We start from the raw sequence: 27500 nt of genomic DNA on the forward strand, positions 1-27500 counted from the left end.
GCCTGGAGAAGCTCTCTCCATCCGACACCAAGGTCCGTAGAACCGCACGACTCCTCTGGTTGTATAGAAGTCTATGCTTCATGTGTTAAAGCTGCATTCTCTCTCCTGACCACCAGGGGGCGACTCCTCTGGTTGTATAGAAGTCTATGCTTCATGTGTTAAAGCTGCATTCTCTCTCCTGACCACCAGGGGGTGACTCCTCTGGTTGTATAGAAGTCTATATAAGTGACTCTACTTCTCTCTTGATGTATTCCCTCAGTAAACATTGTAAACATGAGTTTATGTCTCAATCTCTAGTTTCAAGTCTTCTTCTATACAGCGTGATGTTCATTTAGTATGAAGGTAGATTTGTGTCTTTTTTACCCAAGCAAATTTGTTGTATGTAAGTCAATTATCTCCAAATCTTTGCTCGCAATTAAAAAAATTGGTCTGAAAAAAAAACGCTCTAAAAAAATGTTTAAAAAAATAAAAATCCTCCCAAAAATTTTGGAGAGCAAATTTTTTTTAGAGCATTTCTTGTTTTTGAGAGCAAATTTTGTTTTTGGAGAGCAAATTTTTTTTCGAGCAAATTTGTTTTTAGAGCAAATTTTTTTTTAGAGCAAATTTTTTTTTAGAGCAATTTTTTTGAGAGCAAATTTTGTTTTTGGAGAGCAAATTTTTTTTTAAGAGCAAATTTTGTTTTTGGAGAGCAAATTTTTTTTGGAGAGCACATTTTTTTTAGAGCACATTTTTTTTAGAGCAAATTTTTTGTTGAGAGCACATTTTTTTTGAGAGCACTTTTTTTTTTAGAGCAAATTTTTTTTTGAGAGCACTTTTTTTTTAGAGCAATTTTTTTAGAGAATTTCAAGTTTATGAGAGCAAATTTTGTTTTTGGAGAGCAAATTTTTTTTTGAGAGCAAATTTTTTTTAGAGCAAATTTTTTTTGGAGAGCAAATTATTTTTAGAGCATTTCTTGTTTTTGAGAGCAAATTTTGTTTTTTGAGAGCAAATTTTTTTTAAAAGCAAATTTTTTTTTAGAGCAATTTTTTTGAGAGCATTTCTTGTTTTTGAGAGCAAATTTTGTTTTTGGAGAGCATAATTTTTTTTTGAGAGCAAATTTTTTTTAGAGCAAATTTCTTTTGAGAGCATTTCTTGTTTTTGAGAGCAAATTTTTCTAAGACCTTTTTTTTTTTTAGAGCAAATTTTTTTTGAGAGCATTTCTTGTTTTTGAGAGCAAATTTTGTTTTTGGAGAGCAAATTTTTTTTTGAGAGCAATTTTTTTTTTTTGAGAGCATTTCTTGTTTTTGAGAGCAAATTTTGTTTTTGGAGAGCAAATTTTTTTTTAGAGCAAATTTTTTTTTGAGCAAATTTTGTTTTTGGAGAGCACATTTTTTTTAGAGCAATTTTTTTTAGATCCAATTTTTTTTTAGAGCAAATTTTTTTTTGAGAGCACATTTTTTTTTTGAGAGCAAATTTTGTTTTTGGAGAGCAAATTTTTTTTTGAGAGCACTTTTTTTTTAGAGCAAATTTTTTTTAGAGAATTTCTTGTTTATGAGAGCAAATTTTGTTTTTGGAGAGAAAATTTTTTTTTGAGAGAAATTTTTTTTAAAGCAAATTTTTTTTGGAGAGAAAATTATTTTTAGAGCATTTCTTGTTTTTGAGAGCAAATTTTGTTTTTTGAGAGCAAATTTTTTTAAGAGCAAATATTTTTTTAGAGCAATTTTTTTTGGAGAGCATTTCTTGTTTTTGAGAGCAAATTTTGTTTTTGGAGAGCAAATTTTTTTTTGAGAGCAAATTTTTTTTTTGGAGAGCAAATTTTTTTTTTGAGAGCAAATTTTTTTTTAGAGCAAATTTTTTTTGGAGAGCACATTTTTTTTTAGAGCATTTCTTCTTTATGAGAGCAAATTATGTTTTTGGAGAGCAAATTATGTTTTTGGAGAGCAAATTTTTTTTTAGAGCATTTCTTGTTTTTGAGAGCAACTTTTGTTTTTGGAGAGCAAATTTTTTTTGAGAGCAAATTTTTTCTTTTTTTTTGAGAGCAAATTTTTTTTGGACAGCATTTTATTTTTGAGAGCATATTTTTTTTACTTGGGTTAAAAAGACATTACGGTCATTTATAATCAAACAGACCATAAAGCAGGGCACGCTTTAGGGGCGGGGTTACGAGGTGATTGACAGGTCGACACCAGAGACGTATTCAGCATCTCTACGTCTCCTCCTTCAGTCCACATATGGTCACTTCCTGTTCGTTGGTTAAACGCCACTGTGTCCTCCTCCGCTAGCCGCTAACCGCTAACCCGGGCATTATCACATTACTGCTGCCAGGCCCCTTTTGTTGAGGGTGTGTGTGTGTGTGTGTGTGTGTGTGTGTGTGTGTGTGTGTGTGTGTAAAAGCAATCGTTGCTGCCCTGCGTATGTCTCCAGAAGAAGAGTCCTGATAAGACCCCCCCACACTCGCACATACACACACACACACACACACACACCTCTGTCAATGCATGTGCATGCAACCTGCGACATACACACGTGTGCACAACTAACCCATCCCCCCACAACAAACACTCATAAGCACACGCACACACACATGCACACACACACATGCACTTCGCCCTGGTCCAGTGGGCTAAGCTGGAGACGGGAGAGTGGGGGTGTTGGAGGGGGGGGGGGGCTAAACTAATCCGGCCCACAGAAAGTGGTTTTTGATTATTGCTGACCAGCAAACGCCAGCAGAAAAAAGATGGGTAGGGATGGTGTGTGTGTGTGTGTGTGTGTGTGTGTGTGTTATTAACCCAGTGATTTTCAGATTTTCTTCTTATTTCCTATTTCAAATCTGTCGGTGATCTCCCGTTCAGCTGTTTGGGGAAACTCTTTGTTCCCTTTATCATCAGATGTACTTCCATCATTTAATTCATCCCCCCCCCCTCTTTGTTCCCTCCCCCCCTCAAGGGGCAGACATGGATCACTGAACCTGCAGCTTGTCCAGTTACTCGTTTCTGTGCTTTGAAACTGTTGTTTCATAAATTTTATTTATAATTAAACTGCGTTTACAACCTGACTTTATGTGAGTCACTCTGTGTGTGTGTGCGTGTGTGTGTGCGTGCATGCGTGCATGTGCATTTGTGTGTGTGCGCGCCATGGTGCGCGTGAAAGCAGGGTCACATTGTAAGACAATTTCACCTGCATTAAAAGTGCTTGTGTGTGTTTATGTGCATGTGTGTGTATGTGTGTGTGTTTATATGTGCGTGTTTGTGTGTGTAAAAAGCGTGTGTACTTTTTTATACCGGTGCCTCTACATGTATGTACATGTGTATTTGTGTGCATACATGCATTATGTGTGTGTGTGTCTGTGTGTGTGTGCCCCCTCAAGCGCCTGTGAGAGCTCATTACTGTGCGTCTCTTTGTTGGGGCCCGCAGAGCGTGGCAGACCTTCCCAAAAAATATGCACATCACTAAAACAACAAGCCCCGACCGAACAAAACACACACGCATTAATAATGGAAGATGAAAAACAACCGTACACATCAACAACAACAACACAACAAAGATGGGGAGGGAAGCACATGAGTGATATTTGGGGAAGTTTCAGAGCCCTCAGATGTCCAAATCCAGAGGACTCACTCAACGCATCCTCTTGTGTGTGTGTGTGTGTGTGTGTGTGTCCAGGTGGTGTGTGTGGAGGCGAGTGGGCGTGGCCGGAGGCTCCTGAGACGCGTGCGCCTGAACCGCCTGCAGGACGTGGCGCTCTGCTGGTGGGACTTGGACGAGCCCGGTGACGAGCCGTGGACCCCGACAGACACACACAGGAACAACCTGGTGCTGCTCAGCTGCTCTGCTGCTGAAGGCCTCAAGGTACACACACACACACACACACACTTTCTCTTACAACTGGAGCAAGACTTGGGTCGTGGTGAGGTCACCGAGTTCTGGTTTTCATCCTCTGACCTTAAGAGGAAAAAGTTTCCCGTTTGGGAAGAAAATGGTGGACCTCCATGCACCACCTCCATGCACCACCTCCATGCATCACCTCCATGCACCACCTCCATGCACCACCTCCATGCATCACCTTCATGCACCACCTCCATGCATCACCTCCATGCATCACCTCCATGCATCACCTCCATGCATCACCTCCATGCACCACCTCCATGCACCACCACGCATCACATCCATGCACCACGATGCATCACCTCCATGCACCACCTCCATGCATCACCTCCATGCATCACCTCCATGCACCACCATGCATCACCTCCATGCATAACCTCCATGCACCACCATGCATCACCTCCATGCACCACCATGCACCACCTCCATGCATCTTGAGCAGCTGGAAGCTGAGCTGCGTGAAGGAAAACGCCTCCGCACATCCTTAAGGCCGTTGGCAGAACCTCACCCGTGACCCGATTCCATGTCACCGGAGGATTGTCCTCGTGCCAAAACAAAAAGGCAGATGAAAGACCTGCACTCCCCCCCACACACACACACACACCCCCGCACACACACAACCTGATCTCCCCACACACACACACACACACACACACACACACACACACACACACACACACACACACACACACACAACCCCAAAAACCCGACTCCCCCCTTCCCCTACATTACCGAACCGGGCTCAACGTCGCTCCTCGTGCGGCGCCGCTCGGTAAGCGCATGCAAACGGTTTCACCGCACCAGAGAGACGGGAGGAAGGGAGCGAGAGGGAGGAAAGATGAGCGTTACCAATTGCATGCTGGGAAAACAAAATCACGCAGGAGAGAATTGAGGGAGGGGAGGGGGGACATGAATATTGAAATAAGCAAAGCTGTTCACCGCTTCTTGTTTTTTGGAACGCTCTTCACATTTATCACACTCCTTCACCTAGTTTATTCTCTCTCACACACACACACACACACACCTCCTCCTCCCTTCCTTCCTTCCTTCCTTCCTCCACGCTTCAGGAACATTAAAGTCTCTTCGCGGGGCTGCGGCATCGCGCTTCTAATGAAAGCGTTTGTTGTCATTTTTCAGATGCGCGGTGTGAAATTAAGCGAGCAGTTTATGTAAGAGCCGTGGCGGGAATCAAACGCCCGGCGCACATCGGGAGACGCCAGCTACTTCAATCACTTCAAGCTCATATATATGTTCCTTTTGTTCGGGTCGCTATCTGCAGCACTAAGCCAATTTTCTAGCCAGTCTCTCGGCATTTAAAAAAAAAAGTCTGATTTCTTTCCCTATGTGGTCTTAATTTGTATGCCCCCCCCCCCCTCCTCCATCCTCCATCCTCCTCTTCCTCTTCCTCACGCTGATAAGTGGAGCCGTGGCATGCAAAGAGTGGGGGGGGGGGCACATACATACTTGTTTTTTATGCATCCAGTTAACATTTTTAATCATCCTTCCTTCATGCTTCCCTCCACACAAACACACACAAACACACACAAACCGTCTCCTGCAATTCAATAATCTGAATGAAAAGAGAAACGCCACATGAATGTCTTCCTGCTTATTTATTTTGTGTCGTTGTTGTTTTTGTTTTGATTGTATGTGTGTTTTGATGTTTGCGAACATGCTGTTTTATGTTCTTTTTATTCAAAAAGAAATAAGCGTATGACTATCCTGTTATCTGCCGCCACACAGTTTCTCTCCGCAGGCGTTTGATCTGCGCTCGTGTGATTTTCTGTCGGCTTTTAATTATTAGGGACTTTAGAATTTTGTCTTATATATATATATATATATATATATATATATATATATATATATATATATATATACATATATATTAATGCTAGAACACTACGATTAAGAGTTAGAAGCTGCATTAGCAGCAGAAAGGGCTGATTCTCAGTCTTGACGTGCAGAAGCGCTCGTGCTCGGCGATGCGCTGGAGGGTCGGGTGAAGAATCCAAAGTGCAGAATTTCCCCCCGAAGCTCCACCGCTTTGTAAAAAAAAAAAAAAGAAATATAAATATCCCCACTGCCTCCACACTTTCGGGCGGTGTGAATAAATCGTTCCTTTCTGCGCCGCAATTACGTTCAGCGCCGCCAAATGACGGCGGTTAAGGTGCGAGGACTTTTCTTTCTTTTTTTTGGCGGGGTTCGTATAATCCCGCTGTGCATTTTTATTTTATTTTTCTCACATCAGTACCTCGACAGAAACCCCTGATTCACACACCTCAAAACTTCCCAGTCTCCTCCCTTTCTCCTCCTCCTCCTCCCCCTCAATCCCTTCATCCCTCGACTCTCCTCCGAGTCCCTCCGTCTCTCTCTCCCTCCGTCTCTCCCCGTCTTTCTCTGCTCCGTGAGCTGGAAAATTGGCTTCAAAAGGCCACTGCTGTGAACAAGGGCCAGCCACACAGTTGGGCCCGTCCGCTTTATCTTTCACGCCACGGAGGGGGAGAAAAGGTGCCGGAGAGAGAGAGAGGGAAGGAGGGAGGGAGGGAGGGAAGAGGAGAGAGAGGTAGGGAGAGAGGAGAAGAATGGAGAAGAATAGTTTTGACCAGTCACTGAAACCAATAACCAGGAGAAAGCTGCGTACTAGAGGTCTCTCTCTCTCTCTCTCTCTCTCTCTCTCTCTCTCTCTCTATCTCTCCGTTCTCTCTCTTTGCGTCTTTCTCTTCACGTCTCACTCGCCCGTCTCACTTCCTCCCGTTCTCTCCCTTTCTCGTCATCTTTTTGTGCACATGTCTGTCTTCTCTCTCTCTCTCTCTCTCTCTCTCTCTCTCTCTCTCTCTCTCTCTCTCTCTCTCTCTCTTTCATCATTTTTCTATTTCATGCTCTCAGGACGCAGTCGGCACGGTAACGTGTGTCCTCTCCACACTTCTCTTCAAGAAGTTTTTCTTTCTTCGTGTGACTTTATTCAGGAGGCAGTTTGTGCAAATTGTTGCTTTGGAAATAATGAAAGAGTTGGAGATGAAACATATGATCAAAAATGTTCTCATGAGGTCACAAACTGTCCTTATATGTTCTCATGAGGTCACAAACTGTCCTTATATGTTCTCATGAGGTCACAAACTGTCCTTATATGTTCTCATGAGGTCACAAACTGTCATCATATGTTCTCATGAGGTCACAAACTGTCATCACATGTTCTAATTAGATCAAAAACTGTCATATTTTCTAATTAGATCAAGAACTGTCATCATATGTTCTCATGAGAACACAAACTGTCATCACATGTTCTCATGAGGTCACAAACTCTCACACTTTCATATTTACGTGCTCTTGTGGTCGCGTCCTCGTCCGTGCGGTGTCCTCGTGTCTTGTGCTTACGGCAGCGCGAGTGTTTGCAGTTTCTGTGAGCGGAGCGACTCGGACTGTAACCCTGGAAGTCTCGAGTGCGGCGCTCTAATCTCCTAATCAGCTGTGTTGCCTTCAGGGTCCTTTTGCAGAATGTAAAACCAGGCCTTAAAAAAAAAAAAAGACCCAGAGTCTAAAAAAAAACCGGCTGCTGTGCTGACGGCAGTAAATGTTGTGACTGTAGAAAAGCAGAGATGCAGTTCTGCGTTTTCTACTGTAGCACTATTGAGATTTATAGACGCTTTTTATTATTATTTATTAATATCGCACTGAAAAGGCCTCCGAGGAGACGTTCAGGGTGTGGAGATATCTTAAATCTGGATCTTAAACTGAACATTTCGCTGGTCAGAGAAGCCTTTTAATGAAATAATGATTATGAGATTAAGGCGTTTTCTTATAGATTCATAAAACGTCTCGCTGTAAATCAGCTGTGTGGAAAAAAAACAGGAAAAGATTAATCGATGCGTTGACGTTTGAGGCTCTCGCCGTCCAGCGAGGATCTATCGATTGTGGCGCTGATGCGAAGGAAAATATCGTTAACTTCATCCCGTTCCTACTGTATAATGGTGTAAATAGCCGCTCGTGGTCCGACGGCTGCAGCCAATCGAACCACACGAGCCCGACAAGTCGTACACGGCTTCCTCCTCCAGTGTTTGTGTATTCAGGACGCGTGGAAATGAAACACAAACTGGTGTCTTGGACTCTTTGAAATGAATCTTTGAACCGGGCCATGCAGGTTTTACTCCTCGCTGCTCTGGAGCTGATCCCCCCCCCCCCCTTCCCCCATTGGAGAGGTCAGCGATCAGGAGGCAGAGCTGAATCAGCTGCTCCTCATCCCCGATGGTGCCACGGTGGCATCCTGGCACAGCGGGCAGCCGGGCACGAGATGAAAAGCTGAGAGGATGAGATGTGGTGAGGGAGGGGGGGAGGCGGGGGGGGGGGGGTCAGGAGGGGTTTGTGTTGTAGATGGAAGTAGGTCTTGATTCCTGCGACAGCATTCTGCGTTAAAGCTGCATTCTGTCTCCTGACCACCAGGGGGCGACTCCTCTGGTTGTATAGAAGTCTATGCTTCATGTGTTAACGCTGCATTCTCTCTCCTGACCACCAGGGGGCGACTCCTCTGGTTGTATAGAAGTCTATGCTTCATGTGTTAAAGCTGCATTCTCTCTCCTGACCACCAGGGGCGACTCCTCTGGTTGTATAGAAGTCTATGCTTCATGTGTTAAATCTGCATTCTCTCTCCTGACCACCAGGGGGCGACTCCCCTGGTTGTATAGAAGTCTATGCTTCATGAGGACGCTTTAGGGGCGGAGCTACAAGGTTCTTGCTACATGTTTGTGTGCAAGTTTGTTTAATGCATGTGTCACTTTGTCCCTGCAGAAATGTAGCTCTCCAGATAAATACACACACGCACACACACACACACACACACACACACACACACACACACACACACACACAGCCCCCCCTGGGGAGCTGCAGCTCGCTCTGGGGGATTACGGAGAGGCAAAAGAAGCTTTCAGGAGGACAGTCATCTGCTTCTCTGCCTCGCTGTAGACCACGAGCAAAGAAGAAGAAGAAGGGAAAAAAAACCCTTCCTCCCTCTCTAAGTCCCTTTTTGGCAATGCCTGCCAAAAATACAGGGCCGGGCAGCTTTGTGAGAGGAGAGGCGGTGCAGCCGATCCCTCTTTCTGTCCACACGGCGAAAAAAGAAATGGGCTCATTTAGCCAAAGCTGCCACGGTCACCGCGGCTCTGATAGAGGCTTTGGCGAGGTGAAATCCCTCCGCTAAAGCCTCCGTTAGCAGCCGCGGCGCCGCCGGGCTGCCGGGCTGACGCCTCCTGTCATCCGCCACGCCGTTCCCCGGGTTCCCGGTGGGTGTCTTTTTTTTTATTTTTATCCACGGCGCCACCCAGGACACGGCCTTTCCTCCATCAGCGCCGGTGCTTAGCGGCGCCCGTTGTGTGTCTCTCCGCCCCGGCGGCGAAGACAATCTCACTTTTGACCGTCGGGCCTAATGTCTTCCCGAGCCTCCTCCGCGCATCATCCTCTTCCTCTTCCTCGCTCGTTCGTCACCGCCTGCGCAGGTAAACAGAAGCGGGTTGTTTATCGCCCGGGGAGAAGACGCCGGTTGACCTTGAGCTCTTATCGTCAGCCGTCTTGATTGACAGCCGGGTGTTTGCGAGCGAAGTGGAAGGCTCTATGTCTTCCCTCTCCGGGGGGGTTCTGCCGCGCCGCCACTCCTTTCTTTCACGTCCTCCGTCTCCGGTCTTTCGCTCTGTGTTTTTCTGGCGTCTTCCAATTCCCAAACATCTCCCTACGTGTCCAAACCAGAACAAACAAAGTGTTTGCACGCGGTTCGTTTAGCGATGCTAAACTACTGAAGCCTCCGTCTGACCCGAGCCTGAAGCGCCGGGAGGAAAACATGCAGACGGTCAAAACTAATCTGTCCAGAGACTTCACCTGAGCGGAGGTTTTCCTTCCCGCTGATTCACAGTCAAACGTCGACCCTTGAATGTTTAGCGCTAGCTGGCTACAGCGAGGGAGCTAGCAAGGACAGCCGACGAAGGCCGTAGCGGCTTGTAACCCGACTTTTACGGTTTAATAAGACACGTGGGATCATTTAACAACGTTGAACGTCTCCCTTCATCAGTTGTTCCAACTCATTTTTGGCTCCAAAAACTAAACGAAGATGTGTGAGAGTGGTTTGAGCCAAATAGAGCATGTTAGCACGTTAGCATGCTAACACGCAGGTAATTAACGTTGAACACAAAGTATTGGGACACATTTTGACGCTACAATGGTGCCGTATTTAAAGCCAGAAGTGTCGCCAACATTAATACAACCAAATTTCACGGCAGCGGATGCGAGACTTGTTGTTCTATTTCCCAAAAGCTTAAATGTCGCGTTCCCGGTGGCGCTAGAGGAAAAAGTCAACCAAGGTGTCGAGATTCCTCGAGCATCGTCTCATGGCTGCTCGTCTGAAATTGATGTAGAATCTAAAATATTTTATAATTTCATAGTTTTACAGGGTTTGAACTTCAGCATTTCGGGGCGAGATCAGTTTAAAATCTTCCGTTCTGTGAGAGGAATCTCATGAATTTTGTTCTCATCGTAATGATTTGTTTATCTCTTGTACTGTTTTATCATGGTTTAAACGTTACCTTGAGTTTACTTTTGCTTTGTTGTTGTCTTGTCTTTCAAAGCACTTAGTAAACTCATGATGAAGTTATTCTCCTCCTTCTTCTTCCTCTCCTCCTCTTCCTCCTCCTCCTAGGTGCTCGGCTCCCTCCGGTCTGAAGGGAATCCTCTGGACTGCGTCTTCAGCGTCCTGCAGCCCCACCAGCTGCTGACGGTGGAGCTTCCCATGCCGGCGGCGGCGCCCGGCCTCGGCGGCGGGTCGTGGGCCGACGCCTGCGTCTACGAATGCGCCCGCGGGCTCCCGCGCCGCCTGTCTGTCGCCCGCATCCCGCTGCCGTCCCGCGCCGTGTCCTGCGCCCGCCACCCCTCCGAGACCGCCCTCCTCCTGGGCCTGGCCGACTCGTCCCTGGTGCTGTACGACCGGCGCCGCGGCGCCTCGCTGCTCGCCCTCTGCCCCGTGCCGCCCGCCCTGCTGGCCTGGCATCCCGCCGGGGCGGTGGTGATGGCGGGCGGCGAGCAGGGCGAGCTGATGTGCTTCGACGCGGGCCTGGCGCCCGTCGGCGTGGCGCTGGTGGCGGAGGAGGAGGCGGCGGCGGCGGCGACTCCGACCGCCACGCTGAGGCTCTCCGAGCACCTCCGCTGCTCCGGGGGGCTGGAGGCCATGCGGTGGGCCGCCGGCCTGGAGGGGGACGTCCTGATGCTGGGCTTCCACGGGGGCCCGCTGGCCGCCCTGAGGCTCAGACTGGGTGAGTGGAACGAGACCCGGACACAGAATGGCGGCGCCCTGGCAGAACCTCAACAGAGTCGCCTACTTTTCTATTCAGGTTCAAAGTTCAAGGTTTTTTATTTGCCATTTGTGCAGAGACCAGCGGTCCAGACGCTTTGGACTTCTTGTGCAGAGCTGTCTGATTCAATAGTTCAGGAAATAAAAACACACTCACAAGCCGCTACTACCTTCGGTGATTGTCCCCGCTATAGCAAGCTAGCGCTGCTAGCTCCTTGCTGCTAATGCCAGCGTCCCCGCGTTGGGCGTCCAGCCGGGGCTGGTCCCGCTACCTTCAGTGGCTATCGGAGAGAGCTAGCAGAGAGCTAACAGTTAGCTAGTGGGGAACTAGCCGCTCAGCTAGCGGAGAGCTAGCAGCAGCGCTAGCTGGCTACAGCGAGGAGCTAGCGGGGACACCCACCGAAGGTAGTAGCGGCTTATAACCCGACTTTTACGGTATAATGAGAAAGAAAGAAATATATAAGATATAAAAACACTATACATATGATGGTATATGTACAAGAAAGGTAGTAAATATGTACACTTTTAGATCCAGTTTAAAAACAAAGGTGTTAAATAACAGTAACACATGAGCTGTTCCTGGATTGTGGAAGAGAGGTAGAAGAAAGTTATGTGTTAGAATATTGCAGCTTTATCAGAAGGTTCACAGATACTAACACATTGCACATGATGAGTGAAGTGAGGTTGGGTTATTGTTACCCATATTTCAATAGCTTTGTGGTTATTTCTTTAGTCTAAGACGTCTTCAGATCAATAGTTCGTCCAAAAAACTGTAAAAAAAAACTCCAGATATTTCATTTCTAGTGACGTCAAACAAAGAAAATCATCTTTACTTCACACATAATGAATAAATCTCATTTAAAGAAACTATATCAACCAGCTTTTAATACGATGTATTATTACACTGAATGCGTTGCTAACGTTAGCTTAGCTTCTCGGCTCGTTGCGACGACGTCGAGCGTCAGGTGATCGAGCGAGACTCTGTATCAGGAGATATTTTAACGCGTGTATTGTTGTTGTTTTTTAAGCTAACAGCACAAACCCTCGTCGTCGTCTCCTCGCGACGAAGAGCCGCAGAGTCTTCCTCTGTTTCTCGGGGATGGACTCCGCCTCTGAACCTCCTGAGCGGCGGCGGCGTCCTCTCACCTCCTCGCATGCTGAGGAGGGGGAAAAGTTAATTTGTTGACGGTGCGGGGGGAAGGTTAGCAGGAGTCACGCTCTCAGAGGTCATTCAATAATCGCCCCGGGGCAAGAGCCCCCCCGCCATCCCTCCCCCCAGGTGCATTCTGGGATGCATTTTTCCGATAAATCGTTTACAGTGGCTGCGCGGTCCCTCGGGGCCCCCAGATAAAGTTTGCCAATCAAAATGTTTTTTCCTTTGCCGTAGCAGCCACCTCAACCTCTAACTCACACACACACGCACACACACCCGCACACACACACACACTCGTGCACATAGCCGGCGTCTTTAATTGTGACTTTGGAAAGAAGATGTGACAGTGGCACGCAGCTCTCTGCGGAAGTTTGAAAGCAGGAGTGAGGGGGTGGAAGGTAGAATATTGTGTGCACCTCACTGTGTGTGTGTGTGTGTGTGTGTGTGTGTGTGTGTGTGTGTGTATCCCACTGTGTTTCCCTGTGTGCACAGGGAAAGGGGAGGGTGTCTTCCAACAATAGCTTCCCCTCCTCTGATCGTCTGCCAAGGTTTTGATGAAGAAAGTCACTGCACGTCTTTTCTCCATGATAATTCTCTCCCCCCATCACACACACGCACACACACACATATGTGTGTGTATTCTTCTATTTCTGTGCTTCTATGCACACACACACACACACACACACACACTCCAACTCATTTGTTTGTTTGCTTCCTCTGTATTGACTCGTTTCATACGGCCGCTACATGACAGAAGGAGCGAGTCGCAAGACGGCGAGGAAGAAAGACTTGGCCCAGCTCCAAGTTTAGCTTTTTTTTTTCTTCCATAGGAGGCAGCTCTCCCCGGTGTCACCCCCTCCCTCCCCTCCCTCCCCTCCCTCCCCCCTCACCCTCCCGCATGCACAGAGTTATCTCATCTGGGCACGCGGTGGCCGCGGCTCGGCCTCCGCCGGGCGAGCGAGCGGGCCGAGGGAGCGAGGGAGCGAGCTGCTCGCCGAGCGAGAGGGAGAAAATAAAAAGTCGTTTTCTGCGGCGACGGTGGAAATATCGTTGAGGTTTAATTACGTAACTGTAAATAAAATGAAGCACGGTGACGTGTGTCGAGTCAAGCCGAGGCAACAGTTTGATTGATTACTGGATTAATGCTTTTGTTAAAATGGCCGACGAGTTTATCAATAATTTGAGTTATTTTAATTTTATAAAGATGCTGTTTTTATGCTTCATTCTTTATTTTAAGAAGACTTCCTTTTCCTTTCAGTTGAAGTGTGTCTGGAGTTTTTTTGTACCCTTCATGTACTCGTTGTGTACTCATCATGTACTCGTTGTGTACTCATCATGTACTCGTTGTGTCTCATGGTGGCCTCTTCAGGTACTCATCGTGTCTCGTTGTGTATGCATCATGTTTTTGTGACGTTGTGGTTGTGTACCTCTTCATGTACTCGTTGTGTACTCATCGTGTACTCTTCATGTACTCGTTGTGTACTCTCCATGTACTCGTTGTGTACTCTTCATGGACTCGTTGTCGTCGTCTCACACTGACACAACTCGTGTTCAATAAGTAGTTGAAGGCGTGGGAGAGATCTGACTTTTCCTCGTCGCCACAATGAGCCATTGTCTCCGCTCAGAAAAGACGTTAACGCCCAACCCAAGGACACACACACACACACACACACACAGACACACACACACGCCGCACTACGCTCAGCTGATGTATTAGCCACATTAGCCCACTCTTAAGGGGATTTGGGGGTTTGCTAATTGCCAGCTTGTCATTTTAATTGCTCCAACAACCCCCCCCCCCTCCACACACACACACACACACACACACACACACACACACAACTTCTATTAATCAGCAGAGGCGGTGGTGACTTTGCTGTCTGGCTCGTCAGCGATCACCTTCAGCGTGCAGCTTCGTCCACTTTGAGTTCAGTGACTTCACACACAACGTGAACATCACCTGGAGTCACCTTGTGTTTCCTCTCCTTCCTCCACGATGAAGAGGAGGAAACAAACAAACTGAAGAGTAAATAAAGTCTAGTTTACACCGTCACACATCATGTCGCTGACACTTTATGTCACAAACTGTGTGAGAGTTTGTCCACTGATGTTTTGATGCAGTTTTTCCTCCGTTGATTTAAATTCATCAAAACTTTTCTCTGCTTTTGATTCTTCGTTTATCATTGTTTACATTGTTGATCGTTACAATGTTGTTACATTGCTGATTGTTACACTTTTACTTCCTGTGTGTGTGTGTGTGTGTGTGTGTGTGTGTGTGTGTGCGCTACGAAGCTAAAAACACGAGCACATTCTGTCTTCTACACAAAGAACCAGACACCTCAACGACCAGGAAACACATCCTTACATTATTCAGCATAATGTACACACACACACACACACACACACACACACACTGAGGATTAAACAGACTTCCTCTAATTGATTGACACGTCGATGTCAGTCTAACTGATCCAGTGCTGCTTCAGAGTGTAAAAGTGATCCACTGCATGCGTCCTCACCTCAAGTGAGTGCTTCACGATTATGTGTACTCACACCGTGTACATATACATTACCAACAACATGTACTCATCAACATCAACATGTACTCTGCTGTCACGGAAAACCCATTTGAATTTAAAAACTCACATCCTGGTGAACAGGGACTCACTGCGCAGTGCGTGAAGTTAACGCAACGACCAAATGGGGTAGAAATAATGAAAGGAACAATGTGACAACAATGTGACAACAATGTAACGACAATGTAACGATCAACAATGTAACAATCAACAATGTAACGATCAACAATGTAACAATCAACAATGTAACAATCAACAATGTAACGATCAACAATGTAACAACAATGTCACGCTCATCCGTGAACAGAAAACAAAATATAGAAAAGTCAAAATCGGTGTTTGATTTGTGAGTTAACCCCCATATTTATTGCGTTGTGTATTCACTTGTCAGCCTCCGGCGGCGGCGGCGCTTCACCGTGTAAACGTTCTCATTGTTCTTCCTCGTCGTCTTCACCTGGGTCTCAGGCGCTCTGACCGGCGGGCAGCTGGGCCCCGGCGAGCTGCTGCAGCAGCGGCTGCGCTGCGGGCAGGTCAAGGAGGCGCTGGGCGTCCTGGAGGCCATGGACTGGTGCATCATGGGAGACGAGTGCTACCGAGGCCTGAGCGCCGTCACCAACCACCTGCTGAGGCTGCAGCTGACGGCGGAGCGAGAGGGTGGGGGCACGGCATGCCATGTGTGAACCTACAAATGAGGCGTTACGCAAAGTAACTCCAGCAAGAAGTGTAACGTTGTGCGTTTGTGTTGTGTGTCTGCAGCCCAGCTGGAGGCCGCTCTGGGCGTGTTCTACGCTCCTCCCGCTCCTCTCTCCGATGCCGTGATACTCGAGTACAGGGAGCCGATCAGCAAGTGCGCCCGTCGCTTCTTTCACCACCTTCTCAGGTAACAACACCTACACTGTGTGCGGGTCCTCACCGCGTCACCTGATCGCTTTTTTTTCTCGCTGCTCTTCGGGGGGTCGAGAGGTCAAGGTCGCATGTGATGTGATGTGTGAATGCATTTAAACACATAAAGCCGTGTGATGCTTCCTCTGAAACTAACACTCAAACTATTTAGTTGATTTAAATCGACACATCCGTAAAACTGAGCCACACTTTTTACTTTTTATAGAGATTTTCTTGTAAAAAAAATGTAATTCAACACACAAAAAAAGCAGAATTTTTTTTTAAAAACAACCTATTTTTAGGCCCTTTCCTCCCCAAACTAAAAAGTGTGTGTCTGTGCAGCCACTCGGGCTGTTTGAATGTGTGTTATAATAAAAGTTACACATGTGAGATGTTGTTCAGATGTGTAAATATCAGTCTGTATGTTTCTGGTTAAGAGGAAATGAAGATGACACACAGAAAGAAATGAAAAGGTTTCAGGTCCAACAATAAAAAAAATGACTTTCAGGATGATTATTAGTTTGAAATGATGCAGCTGTAAAGTCACAACTCTAACAAACCATAACACAACACGTGAACCTTCAACACGTGAACCTTCAACACGTGAACCTTCAACACGTGAACCTTCAACACGTGAACCTTCAACACGTGAACCTTCAACACGTGAACCTTCAACACGTGAACCTTCAACACGTCTTGGTACTAGTTCAGGGTCTGAGCAGGAGCTGCAGCGTCACACAGTGACCTTCAGCTGCCGAGTTCATGCGTTTTCATTCCCTTTTTCGCCGTTTTAAAAGACTTCCATATAAGGAAGCGGCGCTCGCTGCTCGGCGCTCGCCACTTTGAGTCATTCACGAGGACGCGTCGCCTCACGTGAAACCTGAAGGCTGTTGTTTCGCGTCCCCTTCTGCCATGAGAGCCTTTTGAAGCGGCCGGGCGACTGAAATAGACCTCGTTGTTCCGCACGCCGACGCTCTCCATCCGGCAATCGCCCTCCTCCCCTCCCTCCTTTCCCTTTCTTCTTCCTCTGTAGAGGATGCTGCGGCGTTTTCCGTTTGGCATCCCTCCTCCTGTCCTCCTCTCCTCCTCTCCTCCTCTCTTATCTCCTACCTGCATTCTCTTTCTCTCCATCAGCATCAAATGAAGGAAGCGACCTCCTCTCCGCTTGTGTTTGTTTGTTTCATGTTGGCTCCAGACCCAGAAAGTTGAGCTGTTTTGTTCTCCCTCCCTCCTTCCCTCCCTCCCTCCCTCCCTCCCTCTCTCTCTCTCTCTCTCTCTCTCTCTCTCTCTCTCTCTCTCTCTCTCTCTCTCTCTCAGCTTTAATTCTGCATAATAGAACAAGGACTCGCTGCTCTCAGTTCAATTATAAGACGGTTTTATATGCAGAGGTGTGTGTGTGTGTGTGTGTGTGTGTGTGTGTGTGTGTGTGTGTGTGTGTGTGTGTGTGTGTGTGTGTGTGTGTGTGCGTACTACTGATCCATCCATTTTATTCCAACAGTGTGTGTTCTTCAGATTGTTTTTCTTTTACTTGTCTGGATGTTGTCGTGCTTCGTCTTCATCTTCGTCTTCGTCTTCGTCTTCGTCTTTGTCTTCATCGTCTCTGTATTCTTCTCTCCTCAGACACCAGCGCCTGGAGAAGGCCTTCCTCCTCGCCGTGGATTTGGGAGCCAGAGATTTGTTCATGGTGAGCGACGCACACTTTGACACAATGTTACCCTTCGAGAAGAATTAACTCTGTTAATTATATTTAAGAATCTAAATATATAAATACAGCAACAAACAATGTTAAAGAAAATAAGATAATAATAAAAAAGATAAGATAATAATGAAAAACAGCACTAATATAGATCATGAACCTCCATAACAATTAAATCATAATAAATATTATGTATTTATCTAGAAAAGTCTTAAAAGAGACTTTTATTGACTTAAAGTTACACACAAGACTTTTATTCTAATTGTTCTCCTGATAGTCTCATTGACACATGACTCGTGAGCCGTGTGTGTGTGTGAGTGTGTGTGTGTGTGTGTGTGTGTGTGTGTGTGTGTGTGTGTGTGTGTGTGTGTGTGTGTGTGTGTGTGTGTGTGTGTGTGTGTGTGTGTGTGTGTGTGTGTGTGTGTGTGTGTGTGTAGAGCAGGTGTGGGCCTCTATCTTTTCACAGCCTTCTCGTCCTCTTCCTCTCTTTCTTCCTCTCCATGCCGAAATGCTCCTCAATGTGTTTGACCCCCTTTTTCATGATGGGCCCCTTTTATGCTACACACACACACACACACACACACACACACACACACACACACACACACTGATAGCACTGGTTCCAATTACCTCCCCACTAAGTACTGCTGCTGGGAAGCCGATTGAAAAGGAGGAGCTGAGCCTGTGGACCTTGAAAGAGGAGAGGAAGGAGGAGGTGAGGAGAGGAAGGAGGAGGTGAGGAGAGGAAGGAGGAGGTGAGGAGAGGAAGGAGGAGGTGAGGAGAGGAAGGAGGAGGTGAGGAGATGAAAGAGAAAAAGAGAAGGAATCAGAAGATGAGCGTCTAATGTCAATAATGTTTGAATTCATCATTAAACATAATTAAGTATTTTACTAATTTGTTCCTTTTGAAGACTTTTGGACTTCCTGCTTTAAAACAAAGTTACGCACCAGAAGAAGCAGAAGTTTTTCTCTGGAAGCTTCTTGTGAACTAAATGAATCAGCTGCAGCGACGAAGAGAGCAGCGCTGACGTTTCACCTCCACAGCTCCACTGGGCCTGCTGCCGCTCTGACCTGCTGGCCAGCTGATGGGGGAGGAGGGGGGGTCAAGGAGGAGGGGAGGGGGGTCAAGGAGGGGTACTGACCCCCTCCTTGACCCCCCCCCTCCCCGCCACATTGTTTCCCACAGAACAATGGAGGCCTCTCCAACCTTTTGTCAAAATGAAACTCTTTAGTGTCGGGCTAAGTGAGGAGGAGGAGGAGGAGGAGGAGGAGGAGGGAGGGGGTGGGGGGTTGGCGATAAGGGGGCGGGGCTTGTAGTAGCAGGGGGTTACTGAGTCGTTAGCATTTTTTTTCCCTAATTGCCGCTGTTCTGTAGCTCCATAATGAGCCTCTGATGATGATGATGATGATGTAACCAATTAGCTCGTTCATCAGCCGAGTCAAGCCAACCAAAAGTTTTTATTTTCTCCTCCTCCTCTTTCTCTTCCTCTTCTTCCTCCTCCTCATCCTCTTCTTCCTCCTCCTCCTCTTCCTCCTGGCTCTGGTTGTTGCTCGTTAATTAAATCAACTTGTGTGATATCTGAATCTGATGTCGGCGCTCGTCCCCCGGCGAGCGCCGTGAGGGCTTGTTCTGTTTCTTGTTAGCGACGGCAGCAGTTTAAAGAAAGCTGTTGGGTTCACGTCCTATCTTCCTCCTCTATCGCAGGAGGAGGAGGAGGAGGAGGAGGAGGCATCGCACGTCTTGGGCAATAAGCTCATTGTTGTGGCTCAGATGAGTAATTAGCGTTAATAAAACGTTAAGTCCTGAACAGCGATCTGATCAGTCAGACACGGGGCTGCTGGGTAACGGCTGCGAGCCGATTACTGCATGTGACCACATTATAGTTCATAATTGGGGAATTCAATACCTTCAAACATTTGTTTTCACGGGACTAATTGCTGCCGGTGTGTTAATCGTGGGAGACGTGATATATTATATATATATATATATTTATATATATCCAGATGTTGCAGCTCTGAGAGGAGATATTCATGCACACGGCCTCTTCAAAAATAAAGATGGCTGAAGAGTTTGATAATAACATTTATAATAAAAGTTTGACACATTACTGTGGAATCCCATTCCCGCCCAAAAAAAATTAGGACCCAAAAAAATTTTTTTCTTTAAATTAGGACCCAAAAAAATATTGGGCACAAAAAAAAGAAATTAAAAAATATTTAGGACCAAAAAAGAAAAAAAAAATGACAAAAAAAATAAAATAATTAGGACCAAGAAAAAAAGCTTTTTTTTCCATTTCATTGACGAAAATAAAAAAAAAGATCAAAGCAATATGTTATTTCATCACTTTGGTTTTGCAATACCTTCATTTAAATGTAAATATGTATTGTTGATACAACAAAACATGTACAAGTCACAAAATAGTCCAATCTTGTTTCAATTCACGTATTCTTTTAATTTAACATTGTAACTGTTTTATATTCAAGAGCTCTTGTTATTTACCAAAAGATAACTTAACAACGTCAACCACCTGTAAGCCTGTTGATGGTTACTTTAAATTAAATAATTCATTTAATATATGTGTGGACTTTGCACTTTACTCAGTTCTTAAAAATGTTTAATGGAAGGAAAACAATGTACTTTGTGTGTACATATATTAGCTACAATTATATTTAGGCTGTAACTGTAATTTTGACATTTGTAGTCAGTAGTCGACTTCTCATTTCTCTCCTGAAATGAAATTGTTTTCTTTTTTTCTGTTGCCTTTTTTTAAGTCAACGAAAAAAAATAAGACAACTGAAAACATACAAAAAAAGTTGATTTTTTTTTTTTTGGTCCGAAATGTTTTAACTTTTTTTTGTCCTATTTTTGGGGTTTTTGTCCTAATGTTTTTATTTTTATTTTTTTGGTCCAATTTTTTCTGGGTTTTTTTTTGGTCCTAATTATTTATTTATTTAGGTCCTAATTTTTGTGTGGCGGAAATGGGCTTCCATACAATACTCATGACAATCCCACATCAAACAGATTATTTTTGGCCATGACGTGGAAATACGTTACAGCAAAGTATAAATAAATTGCCCTTTACTTAAGACTATGGTAAAAGAAATGTGTGTTAGCGCTGCTGTGTGTTAGCGCTGCTGTGTGTTAGCTCTGCTGTGTGTTAGCGCTGCTGTGTGTTAGCTCTGCTGTGTGTTAGCGCTGCTGTGTGTTAGCGCTGCTGCGTGTTAGCGCTGCTGTGAGACGGTTAACCTAATCCCTCGTTTATTTGGAGGAAACACAAATATCAGTCAATATCGGGCTCTTAGCGTCCTCCACCTCTCTCTCTCTCTCTCTCTCTCTCTCTCTCTCTCTCTCTCTCTCTCTCTCTCTCTCTCTCTCTCTCTCTCTCTCTATCAGCTCCAACCCTAAAGCTCTTATATAAATAAGATTAGTGTCGCGTTTGAGCGTCTGGGAATAAGAGTTGTAATATCTGATGGTTTTATATGCAGTATTATTGTTATCCCTTCTTAGTCTGATACTCTCTCTCTCCCCCTCTCCCCCCCTCTCTCTCTCTCCCTCTCTCTCATCACTCGTTTATTCTGTCTCTGGGTCTCTCTCCAGATTCAGACGGTATTACGAGGAGTTAAGCTGGAATAAAGCGCCGCGGCATCAAATGTTCATATTGTTCTTTTCTTTCTCTCCCTCTGTGTCTCTCTCTCTCTCTCTCTCTCTCTCTCTCTCTCTCTCTCTCTCTCTCTCTGTAATTAAGGGGTCGTCATCTTTTTAAGGGCTTTTTTGTCGTCGGCCATTTTTTACATTTCCCTCCTAACTCTTCTCAGGCGCCGCTCTGTAATTACTCAATCTGTTTCCATTCAAGCTCTTCAGTTTCACCTCTCTCTCTCTCTCTCTCTCTCTCTCTCTCTCTCTCTCTCCCTCTCCGCACACCCCTCCTCTTCTTCTTCTCCTTTACAAAAGCGGGGTTACACTGTGGGACCGTAAGGGCCGGGTGCAGGCCCAGCTGGGGGGTGGGCTTTAGCCAGCTGGGGGGCGGGCTTTAGCCAGCTGGGGGCGGGCTTTAGCCAGCTGGGGGCGGGCTTTAGCCAGCTGGGGGCGGGCTTTAGCCAGTTGGGGGCGGGCTTTAGCCAGCTGAGGGGCGATCCGGCGGCGAGCCCCCGAGTCACGGCCCCGCTGGCCTGTGATGTCGCTGAGGCGGAAGACTTCCCTCAACACGCTGGGCCCTTTGATGGGCCCTCGGGCCCCTGCGCCCGGCCCGAGGAAACCCCGCGACCCCTCGCTGGGCGCCAGGAGGAGCGTGTGATTCACTCTCTGAGTCGCAGAAGTTCCTTCTCTTTCAAATGTTTTTATCCTTTCATATCCGGACTGCTGGTCTTCATTGTCTTTTTGTCTCTGTTGTTCATGTTAGTTGTTGCCGAGCTCAACTGGGGCAACGCGTTGCTCATTTCCATCACCGCTTACCTACCGCTGGTCCTTGAAGACGCTCCGTCCCGGTTTTTATTCACCATGAACGTCAATAAATATGATTTTGTTGTAATTTTTGCAGGAACATGCTCTTTTCTAGTTGTATTGTATGTATTGTATTTCCCTTGTGCATTGCATTGTGGGAGAATACAGCACATCTGTGAAGATGCAAAAATAAAATACGTCAACGTATTTGTGAACACACGACACACACGAGTATTCGTACATATTCGGGACACACGACACGTCCCTCACGCGACCGTTCAGCTTTATTAGACTCCTTCTCAGGTGTTTTACCTGCATGGACTGACCTCGGCCTCGCTCGCAGCCCGAGCACCTGAACACAGAGCCCCTGTGTGATGCCGTGTGCTCTTAATGGAAAACATGGCGTCCACCTCAGACGTCGTTTAACAACATTATCTCTCTCTTCGCGGCTCAAACAGGGAGACGCTGCGTCTCCGCCGGGCGTGTCTCCTCCGTGGAGAGACGCTTCTGAAAGGTGAACAGTCGCTCGCCTCCTCTCCCACTTTTGAAATGTGACAGATAACATCCTCCCGGAGAGATGAGGGTGTAGAGGGGGGAGGGAGGAAGATGGAGGAAGAGGAGCGGGCTGATTTCAAAGTTTTTCGGAGCGACCGGCATTTTATCCAACCGGTGCTCTTTCTGATGTCGAGCTTCAAACGGCTGTTTTTTTTTTATTTTTCCCTCCTCTCATTTCATCTGTTCCTTCTTCCCCCCCGCTCCCCCCCCCCTCCCTCCACCCTCCTCCACCCTCCACCCCTCACAAGGAAAAAAAAAACTATTGTCATCGGAGTCCAGATTCATTTTAGATTAACGTTCACGTTTCTTTCTTTCTTCGCATTCTCTTCAAAGGACCTCCATTATGTGGCCGGCGATAAGGGCGAGCTGGTGCTAGCGGACGTGGCCGAGAGGAAGGCTAATGAAATCCAGGCTCAGACCGCCGGTAAGAAGAAACCAAATATATATATATATATATATATATATATATATATATATATATATATATATGAAACATCCGTAATGTTTGACCATGTTTAACGCCCTGAACGTGACTCGTTATTGCTCCTCTCATCTGAAATGTGAGCCGATAACCTCCGTAGCTCACCCGCCGCCGCCGCCATGCTAACCCTGACGCCTGACGGGTTTCCCGCCCTCGTCACGACCGCGCGGAGCAGATTTAAATCAGACCGTGTTTGATATATTCATGCAACCTGTCGCCGTGTGTTTTCTCTTTAAATGAGTCGAGACCGTGAAGACGTCTGCTGTGACTTCCTGTCACGACCATATTTGGACATTGTAGCAACGTTGTAGCAACGTTGTAGCAACGTTGTAGCAATGCATAGAGTATAAAGATACAATGAGCAATACTATCATCATATTGTATCATAGCAATACTATTATCATATTTTTGTGCGATACTGTGACATATTTTTTATTTTGTGCCTTAATTTTTATTTGTTTAGTGTAATTCTGTGGTTTCTCGGAGCAAAATAAGCTTTTCATTGTAAAGAGTAACTGTCTGTTAATCATGGAAGTCCATTTACGCCACAATTTTTTTTTTTTTTTTTAAAGTAATATTTATGACCAACAAAAAAGAGAAGTCACTTTTTTTTGTGGCGGAAATGGACTTCCATAGGTTTCTTCTCATATGACAGTAATAACATCTTAAATCTTTAAAAAAACAACTGTTTTACGAAGAGATTAAATAAATAACGCCATCAAATAAAGTCGCGAACGTAAACAAGACAGTTCAAGTGAATTAATAAAAGCAATATTCTTAATAATAAATGACACCACGACGTGTTAACATTGAGCAAGTCACTGAATAGAATAAGACACATTTATTAATGGACGTATCTCGCGGTTCCACCTTTTAACTTCTTTATATTTTCTCCTGAAATGAACTCAGAAGTCTGGCGATATGAAGTGTAAAGTGTTGAGGAATAAAGTCTTTAACCCGAGATAATTAAATACGTTACACATAAAGGTTTCAGGAGGAAAACCAGCAAAGGCCCTTTTTCTTTTTGTGTGTGTGTCGTTACCTCAGGCTGTGCTGCTGCCCTTTGACAAACACTCCCGAAAGCACATACCAGAGGGGATCAAGCCGAGTTCCTGATTACACACACACACACACACACACACACACACACACACACACACACACACACACAATTCCTCACTGAGGCTTCAAGGGCCAAAGGGTGAGCAGAAAACATTCAAATTTGTGAAGAAACTAGATGAACATGTCTGATGAGTCCTTCATTGGTGATTAAAACACACCAGAAGGCAACATGCTGCAGTGTGTGTGTGTGTGTGTGTGTGTGTGTGTGTGTGTGTGTGTGTGTGTGTGTGTGTACTCACAGACAGCCAAATGAGGCGAGAGAGGTATTTAACTCCTCCGTATAAGGTCAGACCCCTCAGGCCGCCCGTCTGTGTGTTTGTCTGTGAATGAAAATGAGCGTTTGTGTAACTACGAGCGTTTGTGTGCGTTTTTTTTTCCTTTTTCTTATTTTTTGAGGGTTTTTTTTTTCTAATACGATGCACAACACGCACACGCCTCCTCATAAGCCTCTTAATTATGTCCTAGATGATTTACCTTCGTCACCTGCAGCGTGTCCTACCCTTGGACAACAGCGCTGCAGAGAAGGAGGGAGGAAGGGACAGAGGAGGTGAGGGAGGGAGGAGGGAGGAGGTGAGGTAGAAAGCAGGGAAAGGAAGAAGCTGAAGGAAAGAAACACAAAGAAATGTAGAAAGAGAAAAAAACAAGAATATGCAGAATGCATGAATATTTATCTCATGCAAATCCGTTTTTTTCTTTTTATTTGTTCCAGTTTAGAAAAGTTTAGAGACAAAAGTCCTGATAAGTTCATTTAAATAAACGTCTACTTTCACGAGGAAGTCGTGAAAAAAGCTGCATTCTCTCTCCTGACCACCAGGGGGCGACTCCATGGTTGTATAGAAGTCTATGCTTCATGTGTTGAAGCTGCGTTGTTGAGGATTTGACTGAATCGTATACACTGATACTCACATCACTGATGTGTGTGTGTGTGTGTGTGTGTGTGTGTGTGTGTGTGTGTGTGTGTGCGCACTGTTCAGTTGTGCCTCAACATTCAGACGAGCACATAAACGGAGCAGAAAAGCCAGCTCATAAATAATGAGTGTCTCGCTTCAAGCAGAGAGCTTCAGTGAACAGGTGTCTCGCTTTACACACACACACACACACACACACACACACACAGCCCCTGGCCTGCCCGTCACACACCTCCAGGAACGGCTCCGTTGTACTTCTTCTTCACTGCGTTCATCCGAGTCGTTCTTCACATTTCTTCAGGTTCAGATCAGTCGTTGAGGATTTCACCGCCAGGTGTTCACACACCTTCACACCTCTACACCTTCACACCTCTACACCTTCACACCTCTACACCTTCACACCTCTACACCTTCACACCTCTACACCTTCACACCTCTACACCTTCACACCTCTACACCTCTACACCTCTACACCTGTTGGGCTCGTGACCCCCAACAGGAGCTCCCCGACTCCCCCTGGATGAAACGCTGGACCGTGATGTGCAATATGTCGCTATTAAAACAAATCCCGAGGCTTATTGTCATTAAACACGACTACAGACGGCTAATATTTGTTCTGCATTATGGGATGCGTGATCCTCACCAACGCGTATCCACATCACGGGATTCGGGGCGATACCTGCTGTGGAAACACAAACAGGTGTGTTTGATCGTCACGTCACGTGTTCTTTTTTTAAAATTATTTATTTAAATCTATATATGACAACATACATGCAGACTAAACTAAACACGGCGCTCGCATGCTCTCCAAACACGGTTCCCACGCTGCCGCTCCAGGAACCTTTGGCTCCGGATCGACAATGTTTATGTTTGAACACACACAGACACACACACACACACACACACACACACACTAGACAGTGTTTGTTCTCCCAGTCACACACTCCAGCTAATATTCAAAACAGACCTCGGAGACATACGTGTTTGTGTAAATAAGTGTCCTGTATGTGTGCAGTTGGGTGTGACGACGTTGGGAGACACACACACACACACACACACACACACTCAAAACCAGACTGTACAGCCTCCTGAATGCAGATCTGTCGTTTATAGGATGGATTCTCTCGCGGTTTCGTACTAAAAGTTAAGATGCTACGTGTGTTTAATAAATAAAATCCAGCAGGGATTTGAACATTTATTCTAATTTCTTGACGTACAAAACATACTGTTAATGTTCTCTCCTCGAAGACGCACGTTGATGCCTTGCTCAAGGGCAACTCCACAGCGGTAGTCAGCGGGCGAGGAGCTGAAAGTCAAACAGTTTTTTTTGCAGCCTTTGTTAAGTTAAACAAAGAGCTCGTAGCGTGCTGGTTAGCGAGCGTTTTAAGGTGATTGTGTTCCCTTTGTACACAGCCAGGCTAGCAGTTTCCCCCTGTTTCCAGTCCTTATGCTAAGCTAAGCTAACTGAGTTCAGCTTGCGAGCACGAACAGCAGGTTTTAGGTTAAATAAATGTGACGCCGTTTCACAGCTGGAAGTCACTTCCTGGCAGCCGGCTAACTTAGCTTAGCAAAAAGAGCTATCGGCACCTTGTGAAGCTCGTTGATGAACACGATGTATTCTCACTGTTTGACGTTCAACGTCTGAAAAACCCAAACAGCTCTGCTTCTTCTAGAGGAGAAGATGTTGTTTCTTCTTCTTCTTCTTCTTCTTCTTCTTCTTGAGGAGCAATAGCAGAAAAGATGTTTCTTCTTCTGCTATTGCTCCTTCTTCTTCTTCTTCTTCTTCTCCTCCTCTTGCTCGAGGCCTAGCATCTAGCATGTAGCATGTAGCATCTAGGCCATCGCCGCCACGGATCATTTCATTCCGCTTCAAGGAAAATCATAGAAACGAGTGGACTTGAACTGCAGCGTAGAGACGATGGAGAGAGACACGCGAAACCTTTCAAACGCTTTTATTCACTTAAAAGAAAGAAAGAAAAGAATCAATCACTGATCTCCTGCTTCTTCCAGGTGAAGTCTCGTTCTCTATGCGGCTCGTCTCATGTTTATGTTCATCCATTGTGAACGGAGATGCACGGAGATTCACACACACACACACACACACACACACACACACACACACACACACACACACACACACACACACACACACACTCACACACAGACAATGGAGGACACACATCTCAGCTTAGCTCTTCACGGCGGCGTTGGAACCGGCTTACAGCTGTCTGGCTGACGTGTGTGTTGATTCGGAGAGATACGCCGCTGTGAGGCGGGCGAGCGAGTGGAAGGCGTCTCTTTCTCTTTCTCTTTTCTCTCGCTCCGCATCTCTTTTCTTTTCTTTTCGTGGGGAAGAGAAGCCAAGTTGTTTCTGTGTTTTTTTCTCGGTCTCATCGCGGCGGCGCCTCACAAAAAGGCCGTTGGCTCGCGGGGCCTTTTTTTTGTTTTTTTTGGGTTGGACAAAAGAGACGAGAGCTTTTATCTGGAGATCCTCT

The 27500-nt window shown here is 45.9% G+C and overlaps 1 protein-coding gene across 6 annotated transcripts in view; it reads left to right on the top strand.

Moving 5' to 3' along the window:
- The window catches only part of wdpcp (WD repeat containing planar cell polarity effector), a 63858-nt gene that overhangs the window by 31217 nt on the left and 5141 nt on the right, over positions 1 to 27500 (top strand). For 5 of the 6 annotated variants that reach the window (XM_068567199.1, XM_068567200.1, XM_068567198.1 and 2 more), the window contains 7 exons: positions 1 to 32; positions 3643 to 3828; positions 10544 to 11153; positions 15386 to 15574; positions 15677 to 15800; positions 17423 to 17486; positions 22828 to 22918. The exon at positions 1 to 32 is cut by the window's left edge and continues 102 nt beyond it. In XM_068567199.1, the coding sequence (XP_068423300.1) occupies positions 1 to 32; positions 3643 to 3828; positions 10544 to 11153; positions 15386 to 15574; positions 15677 to 15800; positions 17423 to 17486; positions 22828 to 22918 (1296 nt within the window). The remainder of the gene's footprint in view (positions 33 to 3642; positions 3829 to 10543; positions 11154 to 15385; positions 15575 to 15676; positions 15801 to 17422; positions 17487 to 22827; positions 22919 to 27500) is intronic. The other variant, XM_068567203.1, reaches the window with a different exon arrangement.

Source organism: Clinocottus analis, unplaced genomic scaffold (assembly GCF_023055335.1).
Source record: "Clinocottus analis isolate CAN_PGR_092001 unplaced genomic scaffold, fCliAna1.0.p SCAF_8, whole genome shotgun sequence".
In the NCBI taxonomy this organism is placed as follows: Eukaryota; Metazoa; Chordata; class Actinopteri; order Perciformes; family Cottidae; genus Clinocottus; species Clinocottus analis.